The sequence below is a fragment of the Nasonia vitripennis genome, chromosome 3 (assembly GCF_009193385.2).
Source record: "Nasonia vitripennis strain AsymCx chromosome 3, Nvit_psr_1.1, whole genome shotgun sequence".
In the NCBI taxonomy this organism is placed as follows: domain Eukaryota; kingdom Metazoa; phylum Arthropoda; class Insecta; order Hymenoptera; family Pteromalidae; genus Nasonia; species Nasonia vitripennis.
Window position 1 is genome coordinate 12377624 of NC_045759.1, and position 27886 is coordinate 12405509.

The window sequence follows — 27886 nt, forward strand, 5'->3', positions numbered from 1 at the left end:
CCATAGGGTTCAAGATCAAAAGCCGAACCAAGATGGTTAAGTAAAAACTGACATGGCAGTCAGTTTTTAAATAATTTAACAAGTCTTCACACAAAAGAACAGACATCCAACTTTAATATCATGGATTTAGCATGATAATGACAGATTTGGACATTCACAGTAACTGGCTCGCATACTGATCCTCTCTTTAAAAAATGATGGCCTTTGTTGTGAAACATTTAATACGTGATTCTGATTGATTGCTGGTTGGTTGCCTAGGCAACGAGATCAGAACCGCGCTTTAAATTCATAACCCTTAAAACAGTCATAACTCATAACCCTGGTAGAAATGTTTGAGGTGTTTAAAATGAAATGTGAAAACCTTGATAACAGATAAAATATATGTAATATAACTAGCAAGAAATTTTAGTAAAAATTAATCATTACCAAGAGTGTGTAGTATTACAACATGTGTATTGAAAAGTGGCACCCTAATCCCATTTGAAGTAGTAATAAAATGTGTGAATATTATTTAGTTTTTTGAAATGTCAGTGAGAAGTTCAATTAAAAGAATAAAGTGTTTGAATTTTACTTATAACCAGTTACGCAGAAACTACTATCTCTAGCACATTGTATTTCTGGTTTCTAGCATATTTTTACATGGAGAATGTGATAAATGTTTTGGCTTTTTTGTCAAGGTATTAGGTAATTAGAATTTTGACTTTTAATAGTGTGAGAGATTTTGAGACCGATACCTGTTTTTCCATTTTCGCATTTATTCTCATTCAAAAACTAACAGGTCTAGAGAGCTCATATTTTGCATATAGATTTCTTTTGTGATTGTGGAAATATATTTAAAGTTGAATCCACCTTAACTGAAAAACTTCTGATTTCGACTCCGACACTCATGTGAATGCAAACTCATGCTATACGACTAAATAATTATCATGGGTGTTGTAGTCGAACACAAAAATATTTCAGTTAACGTCGATTCAACTTTAAATATCTTTCCACAATCACAAAAGAAATCTATATGCAAAATATGAGCTCTCTAGACCTGTTAGTTTTTGAATGAGAAGAAATGCAAACATGGAGAAACAGGTATCGGTCTCAAAATCTCTCACAACTGTTAAAAGTCAAAATTCTAATTAATGTCTTGACAAAAAAGCTTATCACTTTCTTCATGTTAAAATACACTGGAAACCAGAAATACAATGTACTAGAGATGGTAGTTTCTGTGCAACTGTCTACAAGCAAAATTTGATACACTAAATTAAAAAATTCATATGGACCTCGATGTGAAAATATGAATGAAAACAGTTAAATCATAATTATGTAGGTTACATGTTTTCTAGGTAGCATAGTAAGTATCTGTGTAAAATTTCAAATAAATGGCATTTTAATGATAGACAAACCCACTGATTCTTATACTGAACTTTTCTTCAAATTCACTATTCAAACCAATGATGACGACATTGAGCATTATTAATATATTTATTAAAAAATAGTTTTGAGGGATTTATTAACATGTTACATGCTTATAAAATATTAGCAGACGTTAGTGTGCCGCCCAACACTTATGGTAGATTTTCTACCAGTATTATTAGACAGGGATAGAATCAAGAGCGCGCGAAGCGCGCCTTCATTCCTAGTGAGATAAAAATATCTGTGCAATTCACTTTGCAGACCTTATCATTGGTGACTTTGGGCACATAGATGACACTTTTTTATAATTTACACTTAATCAACAATGATTGAGTCAGTGTATACCATATCATTTTTAACATTGACTAAGAATGTGAGAACTGTGTATGGTGTTATCTGTCATTCTGCTGTATAGCATAGCAGACAACATATACAACCTGAATACTATATGTGGTATATACTCTTATATGTATGTGTGTATGGTTAGATACTGATTGTGCTGCTATATGAGTATAAGTAAGATATGAGCAGACTAGGTTAGGTTGTTGCTTTTTGCCTCTTTAACACGTACATTTGAAAAATTATCACAATTATTTGAGTAAACGGTAGATTTAAGTAAATTTTTAATTAAAAATAATTATCGTTATTAAATATGTTTTGATTGCTCTTATTATACCTGTTTATTCGTATAATAGATTTGTATAAATTATACTTGGCAGTTCTTAGCCAGTGACATGTACTTCGTACTGGCCAGTCACTAGTCTGCTCACCAGTTTCGCTGCTCAATTTTCTACCAGGGTGGGACGTAAAATTTTCGCTGCCGGGGTACACATGCGCGCGCGCCTGCACCGAGTGCGGCTCGTGTTTGATTAAGGTACACTCCGCGAATGGACATTTCCGTGCGATGCTTATCGGCCGAATGCGTGTATGCGCGCATGCGAGCAAAACTTTCGGAGGCGTCACTCCACGGTGTTCATTCGAATGAAAACGTTGTCGCCCGGTGATTGATGGACGCGCGCGCGAGATAATTAGTAGCCGAGTCAACGGGACTGATTCGATTTGCGCGGGCGTGTATTACCGAGAGTGCATTTTTGCAAATGGCTGCGGACACGTTATGGCGTTTTACGAAACGGCTCGCGGCAATAATATCGACGGCTGGAAAAACGCCGCGATCGTTCATCCCCGCTAATAGAATGCACGCGAGGGACGAAAAATCGCACGCGCAGCCCAGTTGTTTCGCTCGAGGTGAAGGATCGCCCGTTATTTTTCCCGGGTCGACTCCCCGATAACGTCCGTCGATTTTCGCTCGAGCGCGGATTCATTTTCCTACGCTGAACGTCTGTCACACTCCGGTTATGGATGGCTTAGATCGCCGGCGATGCGTTTTAGCGATGCTGCAGCTCAGCTTCGAGGGTTGGCCTAGCTTATTTTTATCGCTACTTACGTGCGACTCGTTGGCGCTTTGTCACACTCACCTGTAACAGAAAAACGTCGTGCGTTCGTCAGTGTTGAATTGAAAGGAAAGCGGTGATTTAAGCGCGTTAATCAGGGAACTTGACCGAAAAGCGTGTGCAAATAATCCGAGCAATCTCCTAATTGAATCAACACCGGGAGAGCGGTGCAGTTTGCGCAGCTCTCCGGCTTAATTATTTACACCCCCCCCCCTCCCCTACCCGCTATGAAATAATATTGCCTCTCGAGCGAGATAACTCGCGCGACAGCTAGGAAAAGGGACAAAAAGGAGGCCCGGCCGTGTCGCGCGCCTCATTAGCTGAGCGCGTCCAAAACGAAAAAGTACACGGGCGCGTGGGGGCAAAAAGCGAAGAGGAGGACCCGAGCCGACGTATAGGTGTGTACGGAGGCGATAATTAGGCGCTTCGGCTGATGCTGCAGGGCGCGCGCGGAGCTTAATAACGGCGTAATATTCAGCGGGCGTAAGGAGCAGGCTCTGATTATTATACCGCGCGAGAGCGAGAGGCTCGAAACACGCGCGAGCGAGGATGTGCATGCCAAGCGCTTTTTTCCAAGGCGCTCCTGCCGCTGGCTGCCGTTATTATGCGCTCGCGTACGCCGCGAGCGAGATTTTCGAGAGAGCGCAGGCTCTATCGGCCCGTGAAATCTCTCGAATATTGCGTTTCGAAAATGAAAACTCGCCGATTAGCTTTTTTGGCGCTTTAATTTTCTCTTCCAGAAGAGGCTCGCGCCTCGCGCATAATGCGCGCGATGACGAGGGGGCGCTATGATGCGGCAGCGGTGGACGGGTCGCCGCGACGCGTGCCTGTATCATGTAAACAGCCCGTCGTAAAGCCGAGAGAGCGATAATAAAGTTTTAATACAAGCCGTACACAGCCTGCTGACGTATGAATAAAATATAGCGAATGCCCGCACTCGCGCGCCCCGAAAAACACAGCGCTCGCGCCCGCGAAGATCATCGAGAAGTTAGGCGGGCGCGCATCGGGATCCGGACTGCACGCGCGGGCACGGCGTGTTGATTAACCCGAGGCAGTTATTTCGGACATGTTCCCGTTCCCTTTCAGCGGGGGTCTATGCAATTAGCGCTACGTGCTTAGGTGACTGATAATTATGTCGAGGTCAGGGGACACGGCGCACATAAGCCCCGAGGCACGCCGCAGCGCTCTCGACCAGTAACCGGTAACTACGCCGTAACTATGGCGCGCGCTGCTGAGATGGGGCAGAGAGAGGGAGCGAGGGGGGGGGGCGGCTTTACGTCTGATAACGCCGTGGCGGATGCAGGGAGAGAGCGGAGACTGGGGACGCACACCCGTACGTGTATGCGAGAGGATTCTGCGCGAGCGTATGCCTCGGCGCAGCTCCGCGCGTGCCATATTTGGAGAGGAAGAAATTCCCCGCGCACTAGCTGTACAGAGAGCGCAGCTCGCCCAGCCGCGAGAGCGAGTCTTGCGATGTTTGTTTGTCGAGTTGCTCGGATGCGCGCGCGTAGTCGGGTATTACTCCGCGCGCTAGCTGCGCCTCTGTTTGCTCGCGAGCTCCCTCCCCCGCGCGCTTGAATCGCGAAGCTCTCTTTCGTTTTCGCCGATGAGGGAGCACGAGTGCAGCGCACAGCTGTCCGCTCGCGAAACGAACGACGCCAGCCCCCGCTCGTCCATCCGCGGGGCCGGTCCTCCTATCCATTTTCCGCCGAAAAGTCGCGCCCGCGACTCGAGTCCAAAAACTTTATCCGACGCTGCAGCGCCAGTTCCAGCCTCCTCTTCCTATCTGCCCGAGCGCTTTCTCCCTTCCTCCTCCTCGCCGGCCGGGCCGATCGATATGTTTCGTCGTTTCGTGCAGAGAGCCGGCGCAGAATTCATTTCGCCGCGAGTTTTTGCGATTGCTCCGCCGGAGAGCGAGCCAGCGGCAGCCGCCCTTTTCCCTCTCGGTGATTCTTCTTCTCCGCCTGTTCTTCCCGTCGTTTTGCTCTCTGTCGCGGAAATGTGCAAGTTTCGTTCGACGCGCCGAGTCCGAAGTTTGACCGATACGAGAGTACGCAGAGGGCGCGAGTTTTTAGCGCGCGAACTTCGACGCGTATCGACTTTTCGGGGATGCGGCGCGCGCGCTACTCTCACAATTGATAGCGCAGTTGCGCCACACACGCGCGGAAGCAGGAAAACTGAAATTCCATCTGCATACATGCATCGCAATGCGCGCCGAATGGCCTCTTCTCGGTGCATAGGAGATCGGCTGCGTGCGGCGTAATGACGGTAAGCGATGTTTGACAGCCCGGCGGAGCGAGAGAGAGAGAGAGAGAGAGAGAGAGAGAGAGAGAGAGAGAGAGACGCTCTCGGCTGCGCGAAAACTTACAGCATAAAGAAGGGTTTATAAGGCGCGTTCCGCCGCTCGGGAGAATGGCTTTTCAGAAAAATATCTCTCGAAGGAGCGTCGCGCCGCCGCTACAGCCGAGTTGAAGTTTAAAATAAGCCGATTCCCTTCGCTTTGCAGCCGGCTCGAGCTTCTTCCCGCATCGGTAAGCTATACCGTTTTTGTTTCATTTGAATAATCCGCAAGACGCACACAAACTCCGAAAGAAAAATAGAAAAACCCGCTAGACGACTCGCCCTCGGCGTTTTGACTTGCAGATACACAGCAGCAGCCGAGCGAGAAAAGTGTGAGAAGGGCTTCGTTCGTCGCCGCCGCCCGGCTACTTACGCGCGGCGCCATCATAAAGATCGGTTTGAAATTTTCATCCAGTCGAGTCGATCACGAGCTGAGGCGAAAAAATCGCATAACTGGCGGTAAAGTTGCGTACAAAAAACGTCGCGGCCGAGCGCTAACTCGATGATCGCCGTCCGCGCCAGAAGAAACTCGCCGCCGAGCCGCGAAGGGACGAGAATTTAATATCCTGCGTAATGACAGAGAAGCCGCGGCGGCGCTGAGGAGAAAAAGAAAAAGGAGCTCGCACAGAGAAGAGAGTTTTATACTCTATCGGCAAACATCGTCGGCCGTCGAATACTTCTTCTCTTGCGGGCGGGGGCGGGAACGGAGCAAAGTTTCCGCTGCTTTTTGCCGCGGCGACTTTTCCGATTCCTGCGGCGAACCGGAGCGAGTTGGGCAGACGGGGAATAGACAGGTGAGTAGTGGCGAACGAATGAAGAATCGAATCTCTGGCCCGGTGACTCAGTTAACGTTGTCGAACAAAAGCGCGAGCTGCTTGTTTTCTTTTGTGACGGCCAGCAGCGCCAGCAGCGAGAAAGCAAGCAAGCAAGCGAGAATCCGTTTGACGGAGATTTGCTCGCGGGGGAACTTGTCGTGTATACCTATGTATATAGGTGAACAGTCTTTGTTCGTTAGTGTGCTCTCTCGGCGGAGGCAAAGCAGCCTCGTTATATACGCTGTATTTGCGAATCACCGATACCCTTACTTCGGTCTTCGTCTTTTCGAAAAATCAATTCGACTGTGTACGACCTGGCTTTGGCGCACGGACGCGAAAATGCGCGTCAATAAGATGGAAAGCCGCGCAAATTTATACTCGGGCCGCTTGCGGCTGCAGTGGCAGATTTTATTTCTATGCAAAGGAACTCCTGCATCCCTGATGCTCCGCGGTCACGATAAATTCCTCTGCGAGGGCGGAAACCCGTCGATTCGATTGGCCGCTTGCGTAATTTCAATGGGCTCGCATATAGCGCTCGGCGCTGTTTTTTGGCTCCGATCGAGACCGGGTGACACTGCTTTCGAGGCAAAGAGAGGAAAACCTCTAGATTTACTGACGGACGCTCGGCAATTGTTCGCGTCGATAAGTTTCAGGCGTGTGCACGCTCGTTTTGCCGCTATGCAACCTTTTTTGTGCGTATGTTGTTTTAAAATTCAAACGAACATAAGCCGGCCGAAGTTATCGACGACGCGTTATTTCAATTCTGACGCAGATAGAGTTGGATCGGAGCAGGCGGCAAAGGACGAAAATAGAGGCCATCGAGTGCCGGCGTCGATCAAACAAGGAATTAATTGATTTCACTCCAATCGCCTTGGCGCATCACGTTTCTCGGCGTGTCGATCCGCGCGCGGCCGAAAGAAATTAAAACAAAGTACGCACACACTCGTGCGTCAAATAGGCCGCGCCCAAAGAGTGCAAACACGGGCCGAGCGTTTCCGTCAATATGTAGCGCTCGATTAACGATCTCGAAATAAGCTTTTTTATTCCAGCGCCGGCTGTACAAGCTTCCTGATCTCGCGCGTAGGTGCATTGACGGTAGAGGGCGCGCGTGGGTAACGAGCGAATCGAACGTTCGGCCGCCGCGATACCTATCGCCGCGTGCGCCATATAAATATAGACTGCAGCGATCCTTTTTCGCGCTCGAGCGGAAGAGACGCGCTATGCTGCTCCGGGAGTTCTTCCGGCGGGTGGAGCAGAGGGAATCTCTGCGGCATCTACGGCACGGCAGGGCGAGCTTTTATCCGTCGTCTCTAACTCTTTGTGTCATTCTCCTTCCGTGTCCATTTGATTCGATATCTCGCTGCTCGCTGCTGCTCCGCCGTTGCGCAGTGTATATCTGTCTTTTTCTCTTTCCCTTTCTCTCCCGCTCTCTCGGGCATGCAAATTTCGCGCAAAGTTTATGCGCTCCCTCGGCCCGTAACCCTCTTTCCCTCCGCCTCCTCTTCTGTCTCTTTGAGTGTATCTGCTTTGTAAACTTAATGCACTTTCGATATCGCGAATAAGGTAAAAATACACTCGCCTCTCTCTCTCTCTCTCTCTCTCTCTCTCTCTCTCTCTCTCTCTCTCTCTCTCTCTCTCTCTCCCACCCGGCAATCCAACTGCACGAGTGAGCTACGACTCCCGCACACACACGTGCGCATAAATACGTAAGAAGAAAGAGAGAGAGAGAGAGAGAGAGAGAGAGAGAGAGAGAGAGAGGAAAGGAAACACTGGAAGCGAGACTGAATGCATACAGCGCGCGCAGAGTCGCGCAGATTCAGGAGGCGCTTAGAGCCCCCTGCACTCGTGCAATTTGCATGATGAGACAGTAAAGGCAGATCGTCCGAATGGTCTGCAGCAGCTCTCTCTCTCTCTCTCTCTCTCTCTCTCTCTCTCTCTCTCTCTCTCTCTCTCTCTCTCTCTCTCTCTCTCTCTCTCCTCTCTCTCTCTCTCTCTCTCTCTCTCTCTCTCTCTCTCTCTCTCTCTCTCTCTCTCTCTCTCTCTCTCTCTCTCTCTCTCTCTCTCTCTCTCTCTCTCTCTCTCTCTCTCTCTCTCTCTCTCTCTCTCTCTCTCTCTCTCTCTCTGCTCACGCTGTCCCCTTCATGTTCCCCGTCAGCGCAACCCACTTTCCTCCTCTCTCCCCTTTCGCCCACTTTGTTCTTTCGCATCTCAGCTCCTTTCAGCTCTCCCTCCCGTACGCTCGCAAGTCTTCCCTGCACCTACTGCATCCGAGCCGTGACCTCGAGTGCTGTGTTTTTCGCATGCCTAGATACAACCACGCGACGCTGTACAGCCCTTTCCGCGATAGCTTGTTTTTCCAATTCGAGCCTCTACTCTGAAATTTTTCGGTTATTCATTCGGCCGCGCGCGGCTGAAACTTTGCCCATCGCCGGCTCGACCGCGGCAGCTCTCAAAAGCACCGCGCGCGTACATTCAAATCAGCCAAAATGTTTGCGGCCGCCAGAGAGAGAGAGAGAGAGAGAGACAGAGAGAGAGAGAGAGCAAGTTTTTGAGAGCATCTCAAAAGCAGACCCATCGCTGCGCTGGTCAAACTTCCCGCGAGTTCCCGCTCGAGCATTGTCGGGAGAAAAGTGCCCGCGCGAAAAGTGGAAAAGTACACACGCGGCCTAATGAAGATTGGATTCGGTTCCTCCTCATTAAAACAAATTAATCCCAGCTGCGAGATAGCAGCCGCACTGCGCGAGGGCTATCGCCCCTCGACCAGAGAGCACCGGTGGTAATCGTATATCCACTGCACAACAGTCCGCCCCTGCAGCGCATTCTTTCGGCTACTACTGCGGTGTACTATCCGCTGCAGTGTTTGTTGCCGCGGGAGTGCCCTCGGAAATCAAGCGCACACACGAGAGCGAGTAGCGGAGCGCGAGGGAAGAAGACAATACAACGTCCGCCGAAATGTCAGCCGCACGACTCCGCCAGTACTTCTTTAGCTCGCTAATCCGCTGTTCTCGATGGAAAATTAAACGGCGCGCGGCCGCGAGCAGCTTTTAATTAAAAACTTTGCAACCCGTCGCTCAATTATGAATCCCATTAGCTCTCGCTACCGGTCACTCCTGCGCATATAATTATGCTGCGCTGCGGGCGTAAGCAAGTGACTCTTCAATTTTTGATACATCGGCAGCGGTCCCGTCTCGCTCTCCCCGATTGTCCCTCTATCTCACTCTGTAGCGCGCGACTACGTAGGCTCCAGCGCGCTGTACACGTATACACTCGGGGGTATTGATCGCCGGCTGCGCAAAGGACGGACCACATGGCGACGCGCGCTCGGCAAACCTCGTGCGTCTCCGCTGCGGTTCATCCCCCCGCGAGCCAACATGGCGGAGAGACTCGCCGCCGCCGCCGTCGTCACGTGGTAGCGCCATAAACTCAGGCCGTTTTTCCATCGTCGTTCACTAGCTCCCCCTTTTTTCTCGGGCGGCGGCGAGGAATGCGGGGAATCCGGTATTCGAAAATCTTTATCCGTGTTATTGAGTTTTGGTCTGCGCGGGCCGTAATAAAGCGACAGTATTGTTTTCCGAGCATAGAGACGTCGTTTCCAGCATCGCGAAAGAAGCTCCGCTGCGCGAGTTCCGAGCAGGGGGCTGGAAAAATGTCGCGTCGTGTCCTTTGACTGCACGCGGCGGCAGATGCAGTTTATCGATATTCCATGGATTATTTAGTCGGTCGATCGGGTCCATTCTCGTCGGAGGAGCGGCCAGTGGCAGCAATACCCATGTAAGCGTCCTGGGGGACGCGGAACTGCGCGTATTCCCATTTCCATCTCTGCAGAGCGCCAGCTCTCTCTCTCTCTCTCTCTCTCTCTCTCTCTCTCTCTCTCTCTCTCTCTCTCTCTCTCTCTCTCTCTCTCTCTCTGTATCCGGTTATGGGTCGATCTTGAGAGCTGCATCCGTATTGCGGCTGGGCTACTGCTAGTCTCTGTCCCCCTCCGTTGGGCAGCAGTGCTGATCCGAGCCGCTGCTGCTGCTGGAGGCGACCAAGCCGACCAACCGGTTGTTGGCCGCCGCGTGTGTGGGTGCGCCGGCATTCTCGCGGTCCCGCAGGGGAACATCATCTCGGAATCCGAGCGATCGGATATCGACAGGAGAGCCCCCCTCCAGCGCTCTGATATTATATACCGACGGCCGCCGCTGATGGGGAGTGCCAAATGAAGCGATATTCATTTCATGCGCGCGGCTGCATTCAGTCGAGCAGCTCCGAGCTCTATATAACATATAGCTTATTCAGGGCAGACCCCAGACACGAGACATTTTCGAATCCTCGATATTCGTTCAATTAGCGGCAACGGCATCAGCAACACTTCGCTGCATAAATATCGAATGCTTTTATTCTTGGCCTGCGGCAACAGCAGCACACCTGTTCGCAGCTTTTACATTTATGGGACAAGTTGTATTCGTTGAATTTTAAAATCCGGTTAATACAGCGTCGTTTTAAAGAGCTGTACTTTTCTCTTATCACTTTTTCAAAGAATTTCAACACACTCGCCGCGGTGTTGTGAAAGTCGCTCTCGATTCGCCTCGACGTTCGAGAGATGGAGGAGGAGGAGGACAACGACGTAAGAGGATTTGCATGGAGCGATTAAAACGGAAATGAGTGGGGGAAAACGTTAGCAGCGTCGTATCTCTCTCTCTCTCTCTCTCTCTCTCTCTCTCTCGCTCTCTCTCTCTCTCTCTCTCTCTCTCTCTCTCTCTCTCTCTTTCTCTCTCTCTCTCTCGCTCTCTTTTCTCGCTCCCCCGCGAGCGGCAAGCTTCGATCTCGACTGCATGCGTCTACGCAAGCGTGAGCTAGGCCGGTGTTGCCAAAACGGAAACCCTCGCTGAAAAACGTTAGCTCTCGCGAAGCGTCCCTGTCTCTCGCTCTCGGCGCGAGCCCCTCGAACGAGAATTAAGTCTGGCTGAGAGCGCGCCGCGCCTACACACACACACACGCGCGCGCATGCGCGCGCGTATACCTACACAGCTCTGTCTCGCGCTTGACTCTGCAGCTGCAGAGGGATGGAGTGGAGAGGGAGAGAGAAAGGCCGATTGCGTAAGCTGGAAATGCTCGATTAAGTAGTCTGATTGGAAATTATGCACGACTGGCTGAGTGTTTACCCGACGGGCTGCTGCTGCCGCCGCCGGATCACGATGGGTAGTGCGCAGCTCTCTCGCGAAGCTGCGGATTTGCTTTTTATATCGGGGAACGGATGGATTCGTAATACTGAATCTTCCTCTCGCCTTCTTATCTAGACTCGCGGAAATTTCTGCTGAAAAACGACACCGCGCTTGAAACGTCCTTATTCCGCTTTCCGAACTTCATACGCGCGCGTACCTTATACAGATAAAATAACGCTTAGCTTATGTTGTAGCGACGCTCGAGATTAATCCCGATACAATGACTATATTTTGGCTCCGCCATCATCATCAGCTCGCAGCAGCATCATCGTAAAGCAAAATATTTCGCGGCGGCTGATTTAACCTCTTTATGGAGATTGGCCGAGTCCGCGAGAGCGTCTCTCCGTGTATATACATAGAGAAAAACAAATTTGCATCAGCCGCGCGCGTGCAGGGCTCATGAATAAAACAATGTCGCGGATAGTTTGCTTCTTTTTTTCAGCAGCGGCTGCCGCTGGAAAACTGCATTTCGAGTGATGCGCGCGCTCGGGCTTTTGCTCCAAGAGCGTCATATGGTGTTCCGGGGATAAGCGCGGATTTATATCATGTATGCATGCTTCGCCTATCGCAACGAGGATTCGATTTCTTTCCTTCGGCGGGCGCCACTGCAGACTTCGGAAATGGCTTTCGGTTTGTAATGCGTTTTCCATACACGTTCGCTCCGAAACATTGTTGTTAATCGTCGCGACACACTCGACGTGCCTCGGTAAATAAAGACCGAACGGCAGCAGCAGCAGCAGCAGGAAGCGGCAAACTAGTCCGGTGCAAGGAAACTATCGGCGTTGGCAGCGCGCTCGGCTTATCTTATCGTGATTTCGTCGGGAAGGCGCGCGCTCTCCGGCTCTCTGTAATTGACGATTCGAACTCGATCTCCGAGTAATGGCCGTAGCAGCTAGCGCAGCCAGTGTTCGGATCTTCTCGCGGCAGAAGAGCAGCAGCGGCAGCGGCAATGCTCGCCCCCGAAGATTCTGGGCCATCGCTGATAAAATTTTAACGACCCGCGCGCGGCACAAGTCGAAGTGCCGGAGCCAAAGCCGAACCAGAGGAAGATGGACGTATAGGGGAGTGAGGGTGAGTAAGAGAGCCGCTGCAGGCTCGAACGGAAATGGATGGAAAATCGAGGGAGGAAGCGACACGTCGGCTGGCTATATCTTTGGGTAGTGAAAATTTAAGGCCGCGCCAGAACGGTTACGTGTGCGGAAGACACTTTTTGGCGCCGACTCCCGCTCTGCTGCTGCTCCGGTAAGAGGGGCTCCGTTGTTTGCATTTATTCTGTTTATTTTACGATCTCCCTTCACCTACACTCACACACATATGCAGTGTCTAGGAGTTTCGAAAAGTTTCTCTTCCCATATTTTGATCTTGACGTTTATCGTTATCGTCCCCCGCTTTTCTCCCCCGCACTCTCTACCCCGCAATTTTTTCTTGCGAGGGAATGATACAGCGATGCAGGATGATCGAGTTTGTATCGGCGCAGTCGCCGCTCGTCAGCGCTGCGCGAGGAAAAGTGCATCGGAAGACAGTGCGCGGCTGGAAAGTTCGGCGGCGGCACCTCCTTCCTTCCTCTCTCACTCACACTCTCTCAGCCGAGTCGTATTGATCTTCGCATTACGAGAGCTCTCCAGACAAGGATTCCGTGGGATTGACGTACGTTGCCACGCATTAGCCCGAAATCGACAAGGGCATCACACTTGCTGCCGCGCATGCACTCGCGCGCGCGTACTATATCTCCGCCGATTGAGTGCTCGGAAATTGTAGTGATTTTTATATTGCTTCGCCGCGGGGATTTCCACGGGAGAGGAGACAAATCAGCTACGCACTCCGATAAGTGGCTTTTAGCGAAGCGACTTTTTCGAAAACAGCTTCGACTCGATGTGCACTGACTGACGTGCATGACTCATTTCCTTATCGAGAGGCTCTCCGCCTCTCTTTTATCTCGGAGAGCAAACTCGCAACAATGACACGATTCGATAATGACTCCGAAGCGCAAAAATAACTCCTCCGGCCGAAGATACTCTCCACTTCGAGAGCATCAGCTGAGCAGTAGCAGCAACAAAGAGAGTGGCGCAAAAAGCGAAAAAACACCAGGAGCATCGGAGCTCGCCCAGCGCAAAAACAGAGAGGGAAGGAGCGAGAAATCGAGTAGCGAACTGCCTGGCTAAAACAAACGACGTCGACTCTTTCTCCGTCTTGCGGCGGGTCGTCCTGCTCCTTCTTTGCTCAGACAACTTTCAATTACCAACTTTCCGCAAGCTGCCATCGCCGCGCGGGGAGTCGATGACTCGAGAGAGAGAGAGAGAGAGAGAGAGAGCGGCGCAAAAAGTCCGGCGGATCATGGGGAAAATCGATGACTCTGGGAATGAATGGACTGATCGCGAGTCTGTGCGTGCGAGCGAGGAACTGCCGACTTTACTGCTATTCTCCTCTTTAATCCCGTCGTAAATCGACGACGCATCGCGGCGCATCCCCCTCTGGAGCTCTGGATTCACAAAGGACCGACGTGACTCGTTCGCGCGTTTCCCCCGCTGCGCGTGTGACTGAGTCATTTTTTTCCTTTCTTTATGTACCTATCGCGTGTCTCATTTCTTTCTTTTTTCTCGCGCTCTGTACTCGCTATCGGAGAAATTACGGAGTTGTGTCTTTTACGCCGCCAAAAGCATGTCTGCTATTCGGAGTTGACCCGAATACGTCCAGGGTAGCTCTGGTTCTAATTAAAATTGCGATAGCTCAAAATGTTCGTCTTGCAGGATTATTCATTGGTCAACTGTATATTCCGGCGATCAATTTTGCAGACGTATCCTCAATTCTACTTGAATCCCACTTTCTTTTACATCTAATCGTCGCGCAGTTTCTCCAATTTTTAACTAGTATTTTGTACGAAAAATCGTAGCAGCATAGGCCTAAAAATTTGTGACCAACCTTACTTACTCTCTAATCAATCAAACAAGTATGTAGTTTTTCATATCCTCTGAGTCGAGTAATAAATTTTAGACGACAGCCAATAATTGCTAATCACTTATTCATCAGGGTAGGTCCAATCGACCCGACGTCATGTCTCTCTTCACACCCCAACGTATCCATCACCAGCACACTTCCTCGAAAAAATACATTCGTTTCTAATCATTTTCCAACCTTCTCCCGTCGCTGTTTTCCTCTTATCTATCGTCTCCCTCTCTGTCTCCACTCGCTGGCCAAATTAATTCGAGGGACGTGTGTACACACGTATACACGTAGCCGATATATCGATTACGTGAACGCCTTCACTAAACGTCTCTTTCTCTCTCTCTCTCTCTCTCTCTCTCTCTCTCTCTCTCTCTCTCTCTCTCTTCGAAAGCGAGAGGGAGAGAGAGAGAGAGAGGAAAGTCGTTTCGCATTAGCGTTTGTTTGAGCGCGCGTTCCGGGAATCGTATGCTCGCGGATTAATTGGATGTCGTTTGGTCTACGCCGAAGCGAGCGGACTCGTCGATCGTAAAAATCAATGTCTATGTAGCAGCGCGACGAGCTCATAAAAGCTCGGAGGCCTTTAATTAAGATGGAGCTGCGTGTATGTGTGTAAACGCGCTGGTGGGCTGAAAAACTGTGCTAGCTGTTTCCGTCGCGAGAGTAGATTTTGTCAACATTTCTAAAAATTGCGTCAATACAATCAAAACATGTTAACCTCTGGCCTTTGCAATAACAGTAGAGATACGTAAATGTGATTATGGACTATAGCCATTATCGGAGCTTGATTATTACATTGGTGCGAATTGAGTACATAGTTGAATTCTACCGCCAGCAGGGGATAACATGATTATTAGCAAACTGCATGATCGCAAAATGAAAAATCGATCCATAACGCCGTCGTTTTTTCGCGATGGAAATACCACGCGCTGCGCATATTCGTAGACGGAGAGGATCGAATTCGTCATCGATACAGCGAGCAAACATACGCACAGGCAATTTCCGATAATGAATTGTTGCCCTCCGTGCCTTTGTCTTCTCACACGTCGCGCGCAGCGTGCAGAAGCACACAGCAGCAGGCTAATAGTGTTTCGCGCGACGATGCATATTTTGATGATAATCGAAGAGCGCTTTTTGCCCTTTCAAATCCGTGACGCGCCGTACGGCCTAGTGGATGTGTATAACTGTATACAGCGCGCGCGCGCGTGGGGAGCTCCGCGATATTGATTATCGTATTATATAGGCTCTGTTGTGTACGCCGCACAAACACAGCGATATCTTTGAGGTCATTCACGTCGGACCGATGAGCCCGTCAAACTAGAACGCTTTATAGCCGCGCGATTAGTGTACAAAACAGCTCGTGTCGTCGCGGCTTTTTTGTATAGTTGAAAAGCTAGCCCATACCCATTAGTATCTAGGTATGGTACGTGGAGCAAAAAGTCGCTCCCGATTCAGAAGCAGCAGCGGCAAGTTCGGGGGAAAGGCCATCTAAACGGCGTGTTGGTCGATTAAAATCATTAAGCTCAAGTCGACTGTGCCTTGGAGGAGCTCGGCGGAGCAGCGGGAGAGCCAGGGGAGGACGGCAAAGCGAGTCTTAAGATTCAATCCCGAACGACTGCGGCGGGAGCCCGGCACACAAACGCATGCATATGCATGTATGTGCAGCGGCGGCAGCAGCAGCAGCAGTTGAAGCAAGCACACTCGGTAAGCAACGCCGTCCTCTCGGCAAAAGACGAAACGGCCGCGGCGGTGGGGGCAATACACGGCTCGAGCGCGCGCACAGGAGAGATAGAGCGGAGCTTCAAGAGCCCGACTGCACGCTCGACTTAACCATCTACATTTAGCTCGCTCGCTCTCGCCTTCGGGCGCTCTATCGGGGTACTTGCTGTTCGGTAACGACCTGCCCTCGCCTCCTGCCCTTCCCCTCGCGCGAATTATAGTTCAAATGATGATTATTTGGAGAATTTCTGCCTTGTGTGCGTTGCGTGCGCGCAGAGAGAGAGAGAGAGAGAGAGAGAGAGAGAGAGAGAGAGAGAAAGAGAGAGAGAGAGTTTCTCGGCATCGTAAGTACGACGTCGATAAGCGAGCTCCCGTCCGCCGCGTATTATAATAGTCTCTGCGTTGACGAGTTTACTTTTCAAAGAGGCCATTGACGCCGCCGGGCGTCGTGGGTGAGAGCTCGTTTATTTTGCATTTGTCACTCTTGGAGGCGACAGTCCGCTGCGAACTCGAGGCCGGCGAGGGAGCTTCGCTCACTGCTCCTTCTATAATAGCGAAATTCTCAGAATTGAACTCTAATTGGAGCCATTAACGGCGATTGAGGCGGACAATGGTCGAGACGGCAGAATCGCCGTACGGTGTATGATATATCCGAGCCGACGAGGCTGGTCAGAAACTAGGCGGCGGACTCAGCGGGACGCACCTTTTGAAAGCAAGTTGGACCGCACTCGCTAATTGCGACTGGCCATAAGCGAGAGTGGCGCGCGTTGAATTTAGAAATAATTCATGCACGCGGAGGCAATTGCGCATCGCGCGCGATTTAACAAAAACTCCCGCAGTTCTTGGCTAATGTAGCGTGCGCGCGCGAGAGAGATAGAGAGAGAGAGAGAGAGACTCTAAATATTCACATCCTCCGGACTCGTCCCTTCTCCGCCGGCGGCATCCCCCCATAACTACACCCTCGCTCTCTCTTAGCCAGCAGCAGCGCGCCGCTTTCAATCCAAATTGATTGGACTGCGAATTGTCCGGCCTGAATAATTCATGCATTATTCCGCGATAAACCAATTTCGCTGTAACTGAATTAAAAAAATACGAGGCTAGACTCGGGGTCCGGCTTTCCACGCCTCGGCGGGGTCCGGGAGGATTTGGGAGAGGCCTCCTATCGCCGCGCGAGCTGAAAATACACCGAGAGAAAGAGAAAGAATCGCCGAGGGATCGATGCATTATTGATATACAGGGCCTGCCGCGCGCGATAAATATAAATCGACGACCAGAAGGGTGTTTTTCGCCACTCGGCAATTTTTCAAGGGCCGCCGCTCTGATTTTCGATGACCTTCCTGCATTCATACATGCGTAAGCTCTCCGAGATCGATCAGCGCTTCTTATATATTAGGCCCTCGACCAAACTTCTCCTTTCTCCCTCTGCAGACTTTCTTACGGCAGGCAGTGTATAAACGCGAATGTAAACAATTTTTTCCGATTCATTTGTGCGCGGACGCGAGCGACTCCAGCTCTCCTCGACAGTTTACTTAGCTGCATTGAAAAAGTTTCGCCGGCGAGCGCGGCATCGAGCTCAATTATCGTAGGGAAAATTAAAAAGCAATCGCGAAGTTTGTGTTGTTGCCGCTGCTATTTTTGCCTCGGAATATGTATATCCAAGGCTACGGGACGCTAAGGGAGAAATTATGCCGGTGTAAAGATCCCGCTAGCACGCGCGCGTGCGTTATTTATTCCGCTCCATTCAACCTGGCTGTTATTGTGCATAGACAAACAGCTTCTGCCATGTTTGTCGCTCCGAGAGAGCGAGCGGAAACTGCTCGGCAATCGAATATGAAAAACTACAGCTGTCCGTGCCTGCATCCTGTATACCGCAACTGTATACCAATCTCCCTCCGACGATCAAAGCCGCGAAATAATCCCTAATTAATTTTTCACCTCGACCCCTCTATACTACTTCGCCGCACGCGGAATTGACCATTGTGCTCTGAAAGCCAGTTGCAGGGAGCAGCAGCGAGGATTAGATACGCTCGGCGTGGATATCTCTCTCTTCGGCCGGCGCGATAATTCGCCGCGTTCGGAAATCGCCGCGCGCGAGCGACGGGGCAGCCCTCGGCGCGACTGTCATCGTTTCGCCGACACTGTGGTGGAGATAAGGAAGCGATACGCGCCGGCATAACGAAGCGCGCGCTTCCCGCGCATACGCACTCGGGGAGAACGAGAGAGCGTAATCCGCCCCGGCAACCGACCCAACTCCTTATCAGCATGCGAGCAGCAGAGAGCGGCTCTCGCCTCGACTGTTTGTCGGACTGGCCGTTACAGCGAGCGAGAGGGAAAGTGAGGGAGAGCTCTTATGATAATGCGTGTGTGGCATGTGGAAAACCCGATCGCGCGTCTTTTTTTCCCTTGGGGCGATTTCCGTTGCATATGTCGCGCCGCGTCAGTATCGGATCGGAACGACCGCTTGAAACGCGAAACTTAGTCTTATCGCACCGCCGCGTATTTTGTATAATTAGCCTTAGTTGTGAATCCCCTGCTGATACGAAAAGAGCCGAGCAGAAATAAACGGAAGATAACGAATTAACCTCTTCGCTCTGCGCGAGCCAGCGAATTAAAAAGAAAAAAGTATCGTCCTCCGCACGGCAGAGCGAGCGCGATAAGCCGGTAGAATTCAAAAGGCGCGCAAACACAAATTAAATTAGAATTAGAATCACGAACTCTATCCGACGAATTTCGCGCGCGCGTGGTACGCGAACGAGTAACAGCGGTGGCGTCGAGAGGGAGGGCGTGGGAGGAAAAAGGCTTAATTCGGATTTATGGGGTCGCCGGTGACGTAACGGCCCGGTCCGAGGGTTAATTATTATGCTCCCGGCGCGAGCGAATGGCAAATCGAAACTCGATCGGGAAAATGAAAAACCGAACGAGCGAGCGCGCAAAAGTTGGGGGCGGCGGCGGCGGCGGCGGAAGCAAATGGCTTTTTATTCGTAAAAACGCGCGCTCGTAACGTTTGCATTCGCGCGACGCGCGTTTTTATATCCGATTGTTCGCCACCGCCGCTGCTGTCGCTGATGTGATCTGGCGCAAAGTGCGCGATAATTTTTTCTCTCAGCCGGATCTCCCGCGTTGAAAACAGTCGTTGGAGCGGCGCAAAAATCATACGAATTACGTGTCGAGAGCATTGCGAAACGTATTGGATTGCGTAAGCAGGACACCGCCTTGAAACCAGATAAGCGAAAGAGAGCTGGAGGAGAAAAAAAGGCGTTCGCGCAGAGGGTGTCCAGTTCTCTGCAGAGAGACGCGAGCGCCAACTCGGAGTATCGATGAATCCCGTTGATAATCCATCTTCCCGCGCGCTCGCGCCCACGCCACCGCGCAGCACGGCGTCATTAATCAAAACGCCTGCGCAGACAGACGCGCGCGACACCATATAAAATAGGCAAAGAAGCCGAGCCGCAGTGTGTAATTGACAATTACCGTAGTTCACAATTAAGTGCTGCAGCTTCTTCGCTGCCCTCTAAATCCTAGCTGTATCTATTCAGGTCTAGCGCCGAGCAGTTTTCGACGTGTGTCTGTGTACATAATCTATACGCGCGCACACAACAGCCGTAGTCTCTATATACTACTGTGACGGTGTAGCCGGGCACACGCGCCGCCGAGTAACTTGCATGTATGTTAATGCAAATCCGAATAGCACCCAGATAATAATGCCGCCCGGTACTGCTGCTGCTGCTGCTAACTCTGTGTACGCGTGTGCCGCCCCGCCGGCGAGAAACGGAGAGGCGGCGGACAAAGAAAAAGAGATTAGTTTAGGATCGGGTAATTGATTTATTGTTCGCGCGCGAGCCGAGCAAAGAGAGACGCGACGCAGGCAAGCGGTTCTTTGTGCTTTTGTCTTTGCTGGGACTTTTTTTCGTTTCAGCCCGGAATTTACGCGAAAGGTGCGTCCGATTCGACTATTTGAGCTCTTGCCTCCGCATTGTGCGTTATTATGTGAGCGCGTACAAAAGTGTGTTCGAACGTTTGAATAGAGGGACTGATTTTCCCTTTCGAGCCGCAGCCATCTGCGGTATAAACCTGCCAGCAGCGCGGATAAAAAATTCTTCAACGCGCTGAGCAGAAAAAAGAAGAAGGGAAGCAAGTCGGGCGAAATAAAGAAAACAGGCAATATTTTCCAAGTTAGCCTGAAGAACGAGAGCAACTCGCACCGCAACGGGGCTAACTTTCAAATCTTGCCTGCCTCTCTCTCTCTCTCTCTCTATCTCTCTCTATCTCTCTCTCTCTCTCTCTCTCTCTCTCTCTCTCTCTCTCTCTCTCTCTCTCTCTCGCAGCAGCAGCAGCAGCGCGGCAACGAAAAGAGAAAATTTTTCATCACAATCTTCTCGCGCAAGCTCCTACTGCCTCTCGAAAAAGGAGCAGTGGAAAAAAGCTGCAGCAGAGGAAGCTGGCCGACGTTATAAACACTCTCGCGAAACATAAATTCGCGCGGCGCGTGCCCTGCCCCCCCCCCCTCCCTCTCGCAGCACGGTGCGGTGCTAGGTATGTATAGTCGCTGCGCGCAGCAGCCCCGGAGGATTAGAACGAATTCTCGGGCTCATAAAGTGAATTTGCGCGAGAGCGCGCGCGCTCGTGATGCACTTGTTATTAACATAACATAACTCAGAAGCGAGGCCGTGGCGCTTTATACCGATGTGCCAGCAGAGCAGAGCAGCTCTACGTGATCCGGAATATTTTAGCGAGCGCCTAATCCGCTGGCGGCTGCATAATGCGCGCGGGAGCCGAGAGTGTGCACTGGCTTCCAATTAGCGATTACACGATTATGGAGGGCATTCTTCCGATCGGAATTCCCTCTCCCTAGTTTCGCGCGGGCGGGCTTGCCACTTCCCTTCCGATGGCGCCGCTGCACCTGCATGGGGTTTCGAATTAGCGATTCTGGCCTCATGAGCGCGGATATAAACTTTGCGCTCTGACGTGCGAGCGGCGGAGGAAGCAGCACACTTTTAAACCAAGAGTCCGGCATATGGAAACAAGCTTAATCGTGTATGGGTGCACAGGAGTAAACATTTATAAGAATAAAATTACAAAACGAAATTACGTTTCACTTGCAGAGAATTGGCTCCATTGAAACGCCCAACCGTGATGAAATGTACATAAGCCGCTGGCTGCTGCAGTGGATTTTTAATCTCCCGATCCGTCGTGAATAAGTCGCGCTGCGCGCTCATTATTATTATTATTTTTTAATAAACACGAAATCATCATGCCGAAGCGCGCGTATACGATTTCAGCTATCGAAGTTTGTTTAATAAATTGCACTTGCTCTCGAATTATTGATTAAAACTTTTATCGTCGAAATTCCGCGCGCTTTTAACAAGATGGAATATAATTATCCGCCGCTGCTGCTACTGCTACGCTCTCCAGTATACCGGGTGTCCTCCACCAAGCCGCCCATAGGGGAAGTGTAGGTAGAGAAAATTTAATGAAGATTTAATGAAGCATGAGAAATCTCAATGCTTTCACAGTACTAAAATTATTATTTGTTTATTAATAGTGTAGACGTATGTAAATTGTTCTAAAAACGCAACTAAAATATTTAAAAACGTTTATATTATAAAGGGCTTGTTGAATTATTGAATACTAATTAAACAGTACAAATATGATAAGAATAAACAAAATTATAATGATTTTCAATTACTAACCTTCCCGCCGGCCGTCACCAATAGTGTCTCTTTTTATTTATGAAATAACCAACAAATAAAAATTGCTTACTATCTATAAATTAATATTTGTAGGCAAACATATTTGATGCCAACGAATTTTGAACGATAAAAAGTGCTTAGTTTTGGACTATTTTAGTACGTGAATTTTTCATTTATTAAAATTTGGTTTGACAATTTTTGATTTCGTTGTTTGTACAGAAATTTAGTAAACTATGTTTTGTATGGAGAGCAAGTTTATTGCCCCTTAACCAGCAGCCTCATCCTCGACCCTTCCTCCGCGGATTATCTTCCCCTCAGTCTGTAAAATGGTCTGTAAAATCCGAAGAAGGTCTCCAAATCTTTTCACTATGATTTTTCCCGGGTAAATTTTTTCCACCTGCACTTCCCCTATAGACGGCTTGGTGGAGGACACCCGGTAGAGCAGAGTTCGATTTTCCGATTTTACCAAAGTGTGAAAAAATTCTAATTATTCCGTTGGCTAAAATGCCTCGATAAACATAATTGCGCGCCGACGCGCATAGTTGACCTATTTCGAGCGCGCGTTCTTTGATCGACCCATTGACACCGGTGGAGCGGGAATTTCGAGAGCTAATTAACCGGGCGAGAAATTTTCGTAACCAGATATCAAGAGAGCCCGGGCTGTCGGTCTTACTCGATAAAGCGAGAAAAAAGAAACACGTAGATCGGTTATAAAAACGTGTACCTTGGCCGAAATTTTCGGTTGTTTCGCGCGCGAGCACGCGAGGGAGAGCAGAAATCAAAGGCAGCGGCTCCAAATTGCCCGATGCGTCAAAACAAAGAAAGTAAATCCGCGCTCGAAAAGCGACGGTTGAAATGAACCTACCCCCTACTGCTGCGTACTCTAGTGTGTGCAGTCCTCTCCCCATCTCTTTCTCTCTCTCTCTCTCTCTCTCTCTCTCTCTCTCTCTCTCTCTCTCTCTCTCTCTCTCTCTCTCTCTCCACCAGCGGCGACGCCGGCTCAGAGTATAGTACGTGTACGGGACACAATGCATTGTGGGAACGAACGAACGGTGCTGCTGCTGCTGCTGCTGCTGTACTCGACGAGTAATAGTCGTCGAGGCGAGCGCGTGTAGCTGAAAATGATCCGTTTGGAATGATGCGGGACTGCCGCTGGCTCTCTCTCTCTCTCTCTCTCTCACTCTCTCTCTCTCTCTCTCTCTCTCGGTTTCGAGTGGATATGACCGGAGCTCGTGACCAAAGGGGTGAGATAGATTATACGAAAGTTTTTCTGCAACAATGAAAAATAAAGCGCGCCGTTGCCACTCGCGGCCCTGCAGCGTGTTCTACTCTCGCCATTAGGCTTGGTGTAATTTTTTTATTCCGAAACGAGCAGCTCACTCGTAAGCTAAAAATAATTCCTCGAAAACCCGCTTTACATATTTCATTCCAGTAATTTCACCGATTCCGTTGCAGAGGGCGAACCGCAGCCGCGCGCGCGCGCGTTTGTGTGTCGGAGAGAAAACGCACTCAGAAGCCCTGCCCTGTAGGTATTACCATGCATGCGGCAGCGCTAGCGTAAACTGGGGGGCGACAACGAGAAAGAGAGAGAGAGGGGGGGGAAGGTTGTGTATAGCAGTAGGTCGGTTGGGTTACGTTAAAAGGCTCCGCGGCTCGAGAGGGGGCGGAAAATTTGCCTTCGACAATGGCCCCGAGTGTTGACTCGTTTCTACTTATCTCTTCCTCCCGGTGTGTTCGTTTTCTCCGCCACAGCGCTATCTCCCTCTCAGTGCATGCGCGCGCGGGGAAGGGATCAAGGGCCTATATCGCCATGTGCGCTGCATGTGCTCTCTCGAGCCTGCTCTCGGAATTCATATCATGTGTTCCACTTTTAGAATTCTGGATGCTGGGAACGTCATCGGTTTTTCGAGTGGAAAAACACACAAACACATTTTTAGAAGTCATCTACTGCGCTTCGACGAAATTCATTATTCGAAGCGATTGGAGCACGGGGGAGATTGTGTCCCATCGCGCAGATTAAGCCTTTTTAAGCACGACTTTTCCAGATAGCACGAAATAGGATGGCATCTATAGGCTATATTTTACAAGTGCGTCCCTTTCGTATATGAAAAGCATAATGGTCGACCAGTCATAAAGTACATTTCCGGATGCGATCTTAATCTATGAGAAGCGTCTTGAGAGTCGCCGCCGCACGACCGTAAGCCTTAAATTTACTATTCCGAGCTTCTCTCCTGCACTCGAGATAAAATCGCGTCGTTCCATAAAACGCCACCGACGCTCCTCTCTCTCTCTCGAGGACAGTCGCCCCGCGCTGACTCTCGCGCACCGGCGGCATTTTACTCGCTCGGAATGGCGCCGATTAAAAAGTAACAAAAAAAGGCATTAGAAAGCGCCGCACGTCCGTCATCGAACTTGGCTCGTTTATCTCCGTTTCGCAACTCCTCTCTCTCTCTCTCTCTCTCTCTCTCTCTCTCTCTCTCTCTCTCTCTCTCTCTCTCTCTCTCTCTCTCTCCGACGAGAGACGTCGAGATTCGGAATTGGGGAAATGAGAAATAATAGGTCACGCGACTCTATCCCGCGGGGATCCCGAAGCTTCTCTGCGCTCGCGGGACCCGATGCGGGTCAAACGGTTTACGCGACCGGGAAATTTCATCGTGCCCTTATCCCGCATTTCATCGAGAAATTACGCCGACGAATTTGGTTTTTAATTCGGTCTTATCGCTTTGCTCAGCTCCAAGCAAAGACGATCCTTGACGTCGCCCGCGACCCCTCGCCGCCCCGAAAATATAACTGCGCGTACGTTGGCGTTAGGCGAAGGCTTGGATTTCAGAGTCGAGGCGCGAGGAAACTCATCCGAGCCGGCAGCTGCCGTAACAATGACACCCGGAGTCTCTCACGTGCGACGTCCGGCTGCCGGCGGGAAAGATTTACTTAGGACGAGAACGCGTGCTGCATAAGACACGGCAAACAGACACGATCGTCGGAGTCATTTTTTCCTCTCGCTCTCCACGCTGCAGATGCTTTCTTTCGAGATAGTATTCCAATGTCACGTCGGCGTGTAAATAGACGCGTGCAAGTTATCGCGGGAAAGCGAGCTGCCACTAACGACAAACGAGAAACGACGTCGTCGCCGTCGAGGGCATGTCCAAAGTAGCAACGGGTCTTCGTTCGGAATCGTGAAAACTTTGTTTACGGCTTGCCTTTACATTAAATTAAAAGCCAACGAGCGCAGCGCTGCAGGTTTTTCCCTTTGAGGCGCGGCGATGCACGCGAGAATCGCGGAGTGAGGGGGGTAACGTCGCGGGCGGAGAGAACGTCAAGCACAGATTTTGATGCTGCACCTCTCGCGTAATAACTTTGATACTTTTTCCCCGTGACTTTGATAAATATTCCTCGGCCCTAATGACCTCGTCGTCGTCGTTTTTTACTGCACGAGGGAGGAATGCGCATTGTAGATAAGAGTAGCTGTAACTTGGCGGCTCGTGAAATTCCCGGATTATGCGCGGGGCGTTGATGTTTCCAAAGTTTATCGCGTGATTAACATTCGCGCGCGCGCGCGCGGCAAACAAGGACTAGCAGAAAAAGCGTCGTAAAAATGCATCCGCAACTTTGCAGCCAGCGCGGTCGGGAGGAAAGAGAAGAAAAAATAATAAAGCTCGGGGATATATCGCGAAAAGCTCCTCCTGATAAGTAAATGGAGTTTTACATTTCGAGAACAAATGGAGCTCTCCCTGGGATCCTCCCAAGCAAAAGTAATCCCATTGAAACGGTAACTTATCGACGTCCAAACGCTCTCCTCCTATTTCTCCTCTCTCTCTCTCTCTCTCTCTCTCTCTCTCTCTCTCTCTCTCTCTCTCTCTCTCTCTCTCGGCCATTCTCCGCGCGAGCTCTTATCGCGTAAACCCCCAAACAGTGCGCGCACGGGCGCCGGAAAAGTAAAAGCGTCGTCCCCGCTTTTCCTGCACGACTGCTCGAAATCTTATCTGCTCGCTCGGAATTCCAGCGCACACACGGAACGGCGATACTTCGGCCAGAATGGGCATAACTTCATTGTTAAACACGTCACAGAGCCAATCTAACTTGCGGAGAGGAGCTGCTCAACTCCATCGAACTTTTGTCAGATTCGGCTCGAGGCAAAAGATAAACGAGATTGCGTCGAGACTCACCTAATTGGACGTACATCTTGGGCCTGACGTTCTCCTGCCAGGCGGCCAGGCCTAGGCCCAGGCTGACGAGCAGCATCCAGCAGGCCAGCGTCGCGCTCGGCTGTCCCATGGTGGCGATGAGGAGGACGGCGACGGCGCTGCTCTCGGGGGACGATCACTCGCACTGCTCGCGGTCGACGAGGAGCGAGTCGCGAGAGGCCAGAAGCGCGGAGAACTCAACTGCAGTCGTCGCACGCACAAGTCACAAGCATGAGCATCGACCGAGACCGGGGGACAACAGAAGAAGAAGGAGGAGGAGAAGAAGAAGAAGGCGACGAAAGAACAACGGGGGTGGGTGTAACACGGGCCGGCGGTGTTCGGCTGAGGCGCGCACTGCTGCAGGGCGTGTATCACTTGGCGAAGAAGCGGAGCTCGAGGGCGTCCTCGCCGGCGTTGCTGTCTCGAGGCAGGAGGTCGGTGCCGCGGGAGCCGGCTTCCAGCCGCACTGCTGCTGCTGCTGCTGCTGCTGCTGCTGCTGCTTCTTTGCAGATCGTCCTCCGGCGCATATCGGCTCCTCGCGCGCAGCCGGGCTAATGCTCGTTGTGCTCCTCGCTGGCTGGTCTAGCGCACCGCACTCGGATTCCTCGACTCTGCAGCGGACACATGTGCGGGGGCGCGCGCACTCCCGACGCGGCGACGGCGCTGCGCCAAATGTGCGGTTCGCGGGCACACACTGCACTCCTCGGCCTGCAAGAGACACCCAGCTAAACGACACTCGGAGATCGCGCCTCGCGGACGATCAGCGCCAGACTGACTCGCTCGCCGGTTGCGTCGCCGGCGGCGCAGGCTCTCCCTCTCCCCTCTCGCCGCCCCGCCGCGTTTGCGCACACTCGCGGCGCCGTCTCTCTTCCTCGCCGCCGCCGCTGCTGCAGGCTTTTCGGCTGCTTATCTTTTTCGGCTGCTGGGCTCGGCTTTTCCGACAGACCTGCAAGCAAAAATTAAAAATTCCATTAGTCCCGCACTCTCGCGTGTGATCGCGCACGCGGCTGCGTCGAATAATTCGAGCGTTTTCTCGCGCGGACCGCGCGGTCGATACCTATATACCTGCTCGCCGCGCTGCTGCGCACCTGCGCGCGTAATATCAGGAACTAAAGTGTAGAAATTAACGGCTGTGTACACGCTGCAGCGGCGCGTTCGCTTGATTTGTGTATTTGCGCTTATGAGCATTCGCCCCCAGACCCTCATGCCGCAACGCACGTCCTAAATATAAATTTATACGGTCGTCGTAACTCAAAGTTCTGATAACTCACCGCGATTCCAGCCCCGCCGATTAATCGCTCGTCCGCGCTGATATGTCGCTGGACGAAAGGGAGAGTCCTCGTGCGAAAAAAAGTTGTGTTTGCAGTGGCGGCATATAAACGCGAATTCCCCGCGTGTATATGGTCGTAAGCGGCGGGCGCGCTGCGAGTGATCCTAAAACAAATTTTGCAGGATGCATAAGTAAACGAAGAGGGTAAATATTTTCAAGTATTTTGTGGCGCGAGGGGGAGACGGGGATTATTCCCGCCTGCGTGCTTTCTTTAGCCGCTGCTTCTGCCGAGGAGAAAAAAGCCAAACAGCGCGATTTCGTAAAAAATGTTCAAATTTTTCGGGCACTGCCGCTCTCTCCCGAACTCCAAGATAATTTATCTGAATATTATTCAACGGCTTGAATCGATTCCTACTTTACATCTTATGTAATATCGCGCCGCGAGTCAATACATTTTTCATAAGATTCGAGCTATGCACATTTTGATACTGCCTCCGTTCTCTCTCTCTCTCTCTCTCTCTCTCTCTCTCTCTCTCTCTCTCTCTCTCTCTCTCGGCCTAAAGGAGCCGTCATAAATATCCGAGTGAGTCGCAGATCAGCTCAAAAATCAAATATAAAATAAACTCGATGATTTCGAACGGCCTGAACAAGTGATCTTGCGCCAAATCCTGCAGTGCATCGCTCCCACTTCTACCACTACACAGTCGGGCAAACAGTGCGACTCCTCCCGGCCTCCCCCGCCCTGCCTATTTCACCTTGGCGCCAGCGGCCGCCGCCCGCCAGCCAACGATACATGCATTTATAAACGGGCTGCAGCTCTCTGTGGCTGTATCGCAAGCCTCCGTCCGTGCGTCCGTGTGCAGCGT

At 50.8% G+C, this 27886-nt stretch overlaps 1 protein-coding gene across 2 annotated transcripts in view; it reads right to left on the reverse strand.

The window, feature by feature from the left end:
- Window positions 1–27886, reverse strand: part of LOC100114760 (semaphorin-1A) — a 212752-nt gene that overhangs the window by 140969 nt on the left and 43897 nt on the right. Inside the window, exons 3-4 of one of the 2 annotated variants that reach the window (XM_008216230.4) lie at window positions 27022–27184; window positions 25733–26696 (exon numbers count right to left, since the gene is read on the reverse strand). In XM_008216230.4, coding sequence (XP_008214452.1) covers window positions 25733–25841 — 109 coding nt within the window. In that variant the 5' untranslated portion in view covers window positions 25842–26696; window positions 27022–27184. The remainder of the gene's footprint in view (window positions 1–25732; window positions 26697–27021; window positions 27185–27886) is intronic. The other variant, XM_008216231.4, reaches the window with a different exon arrangement.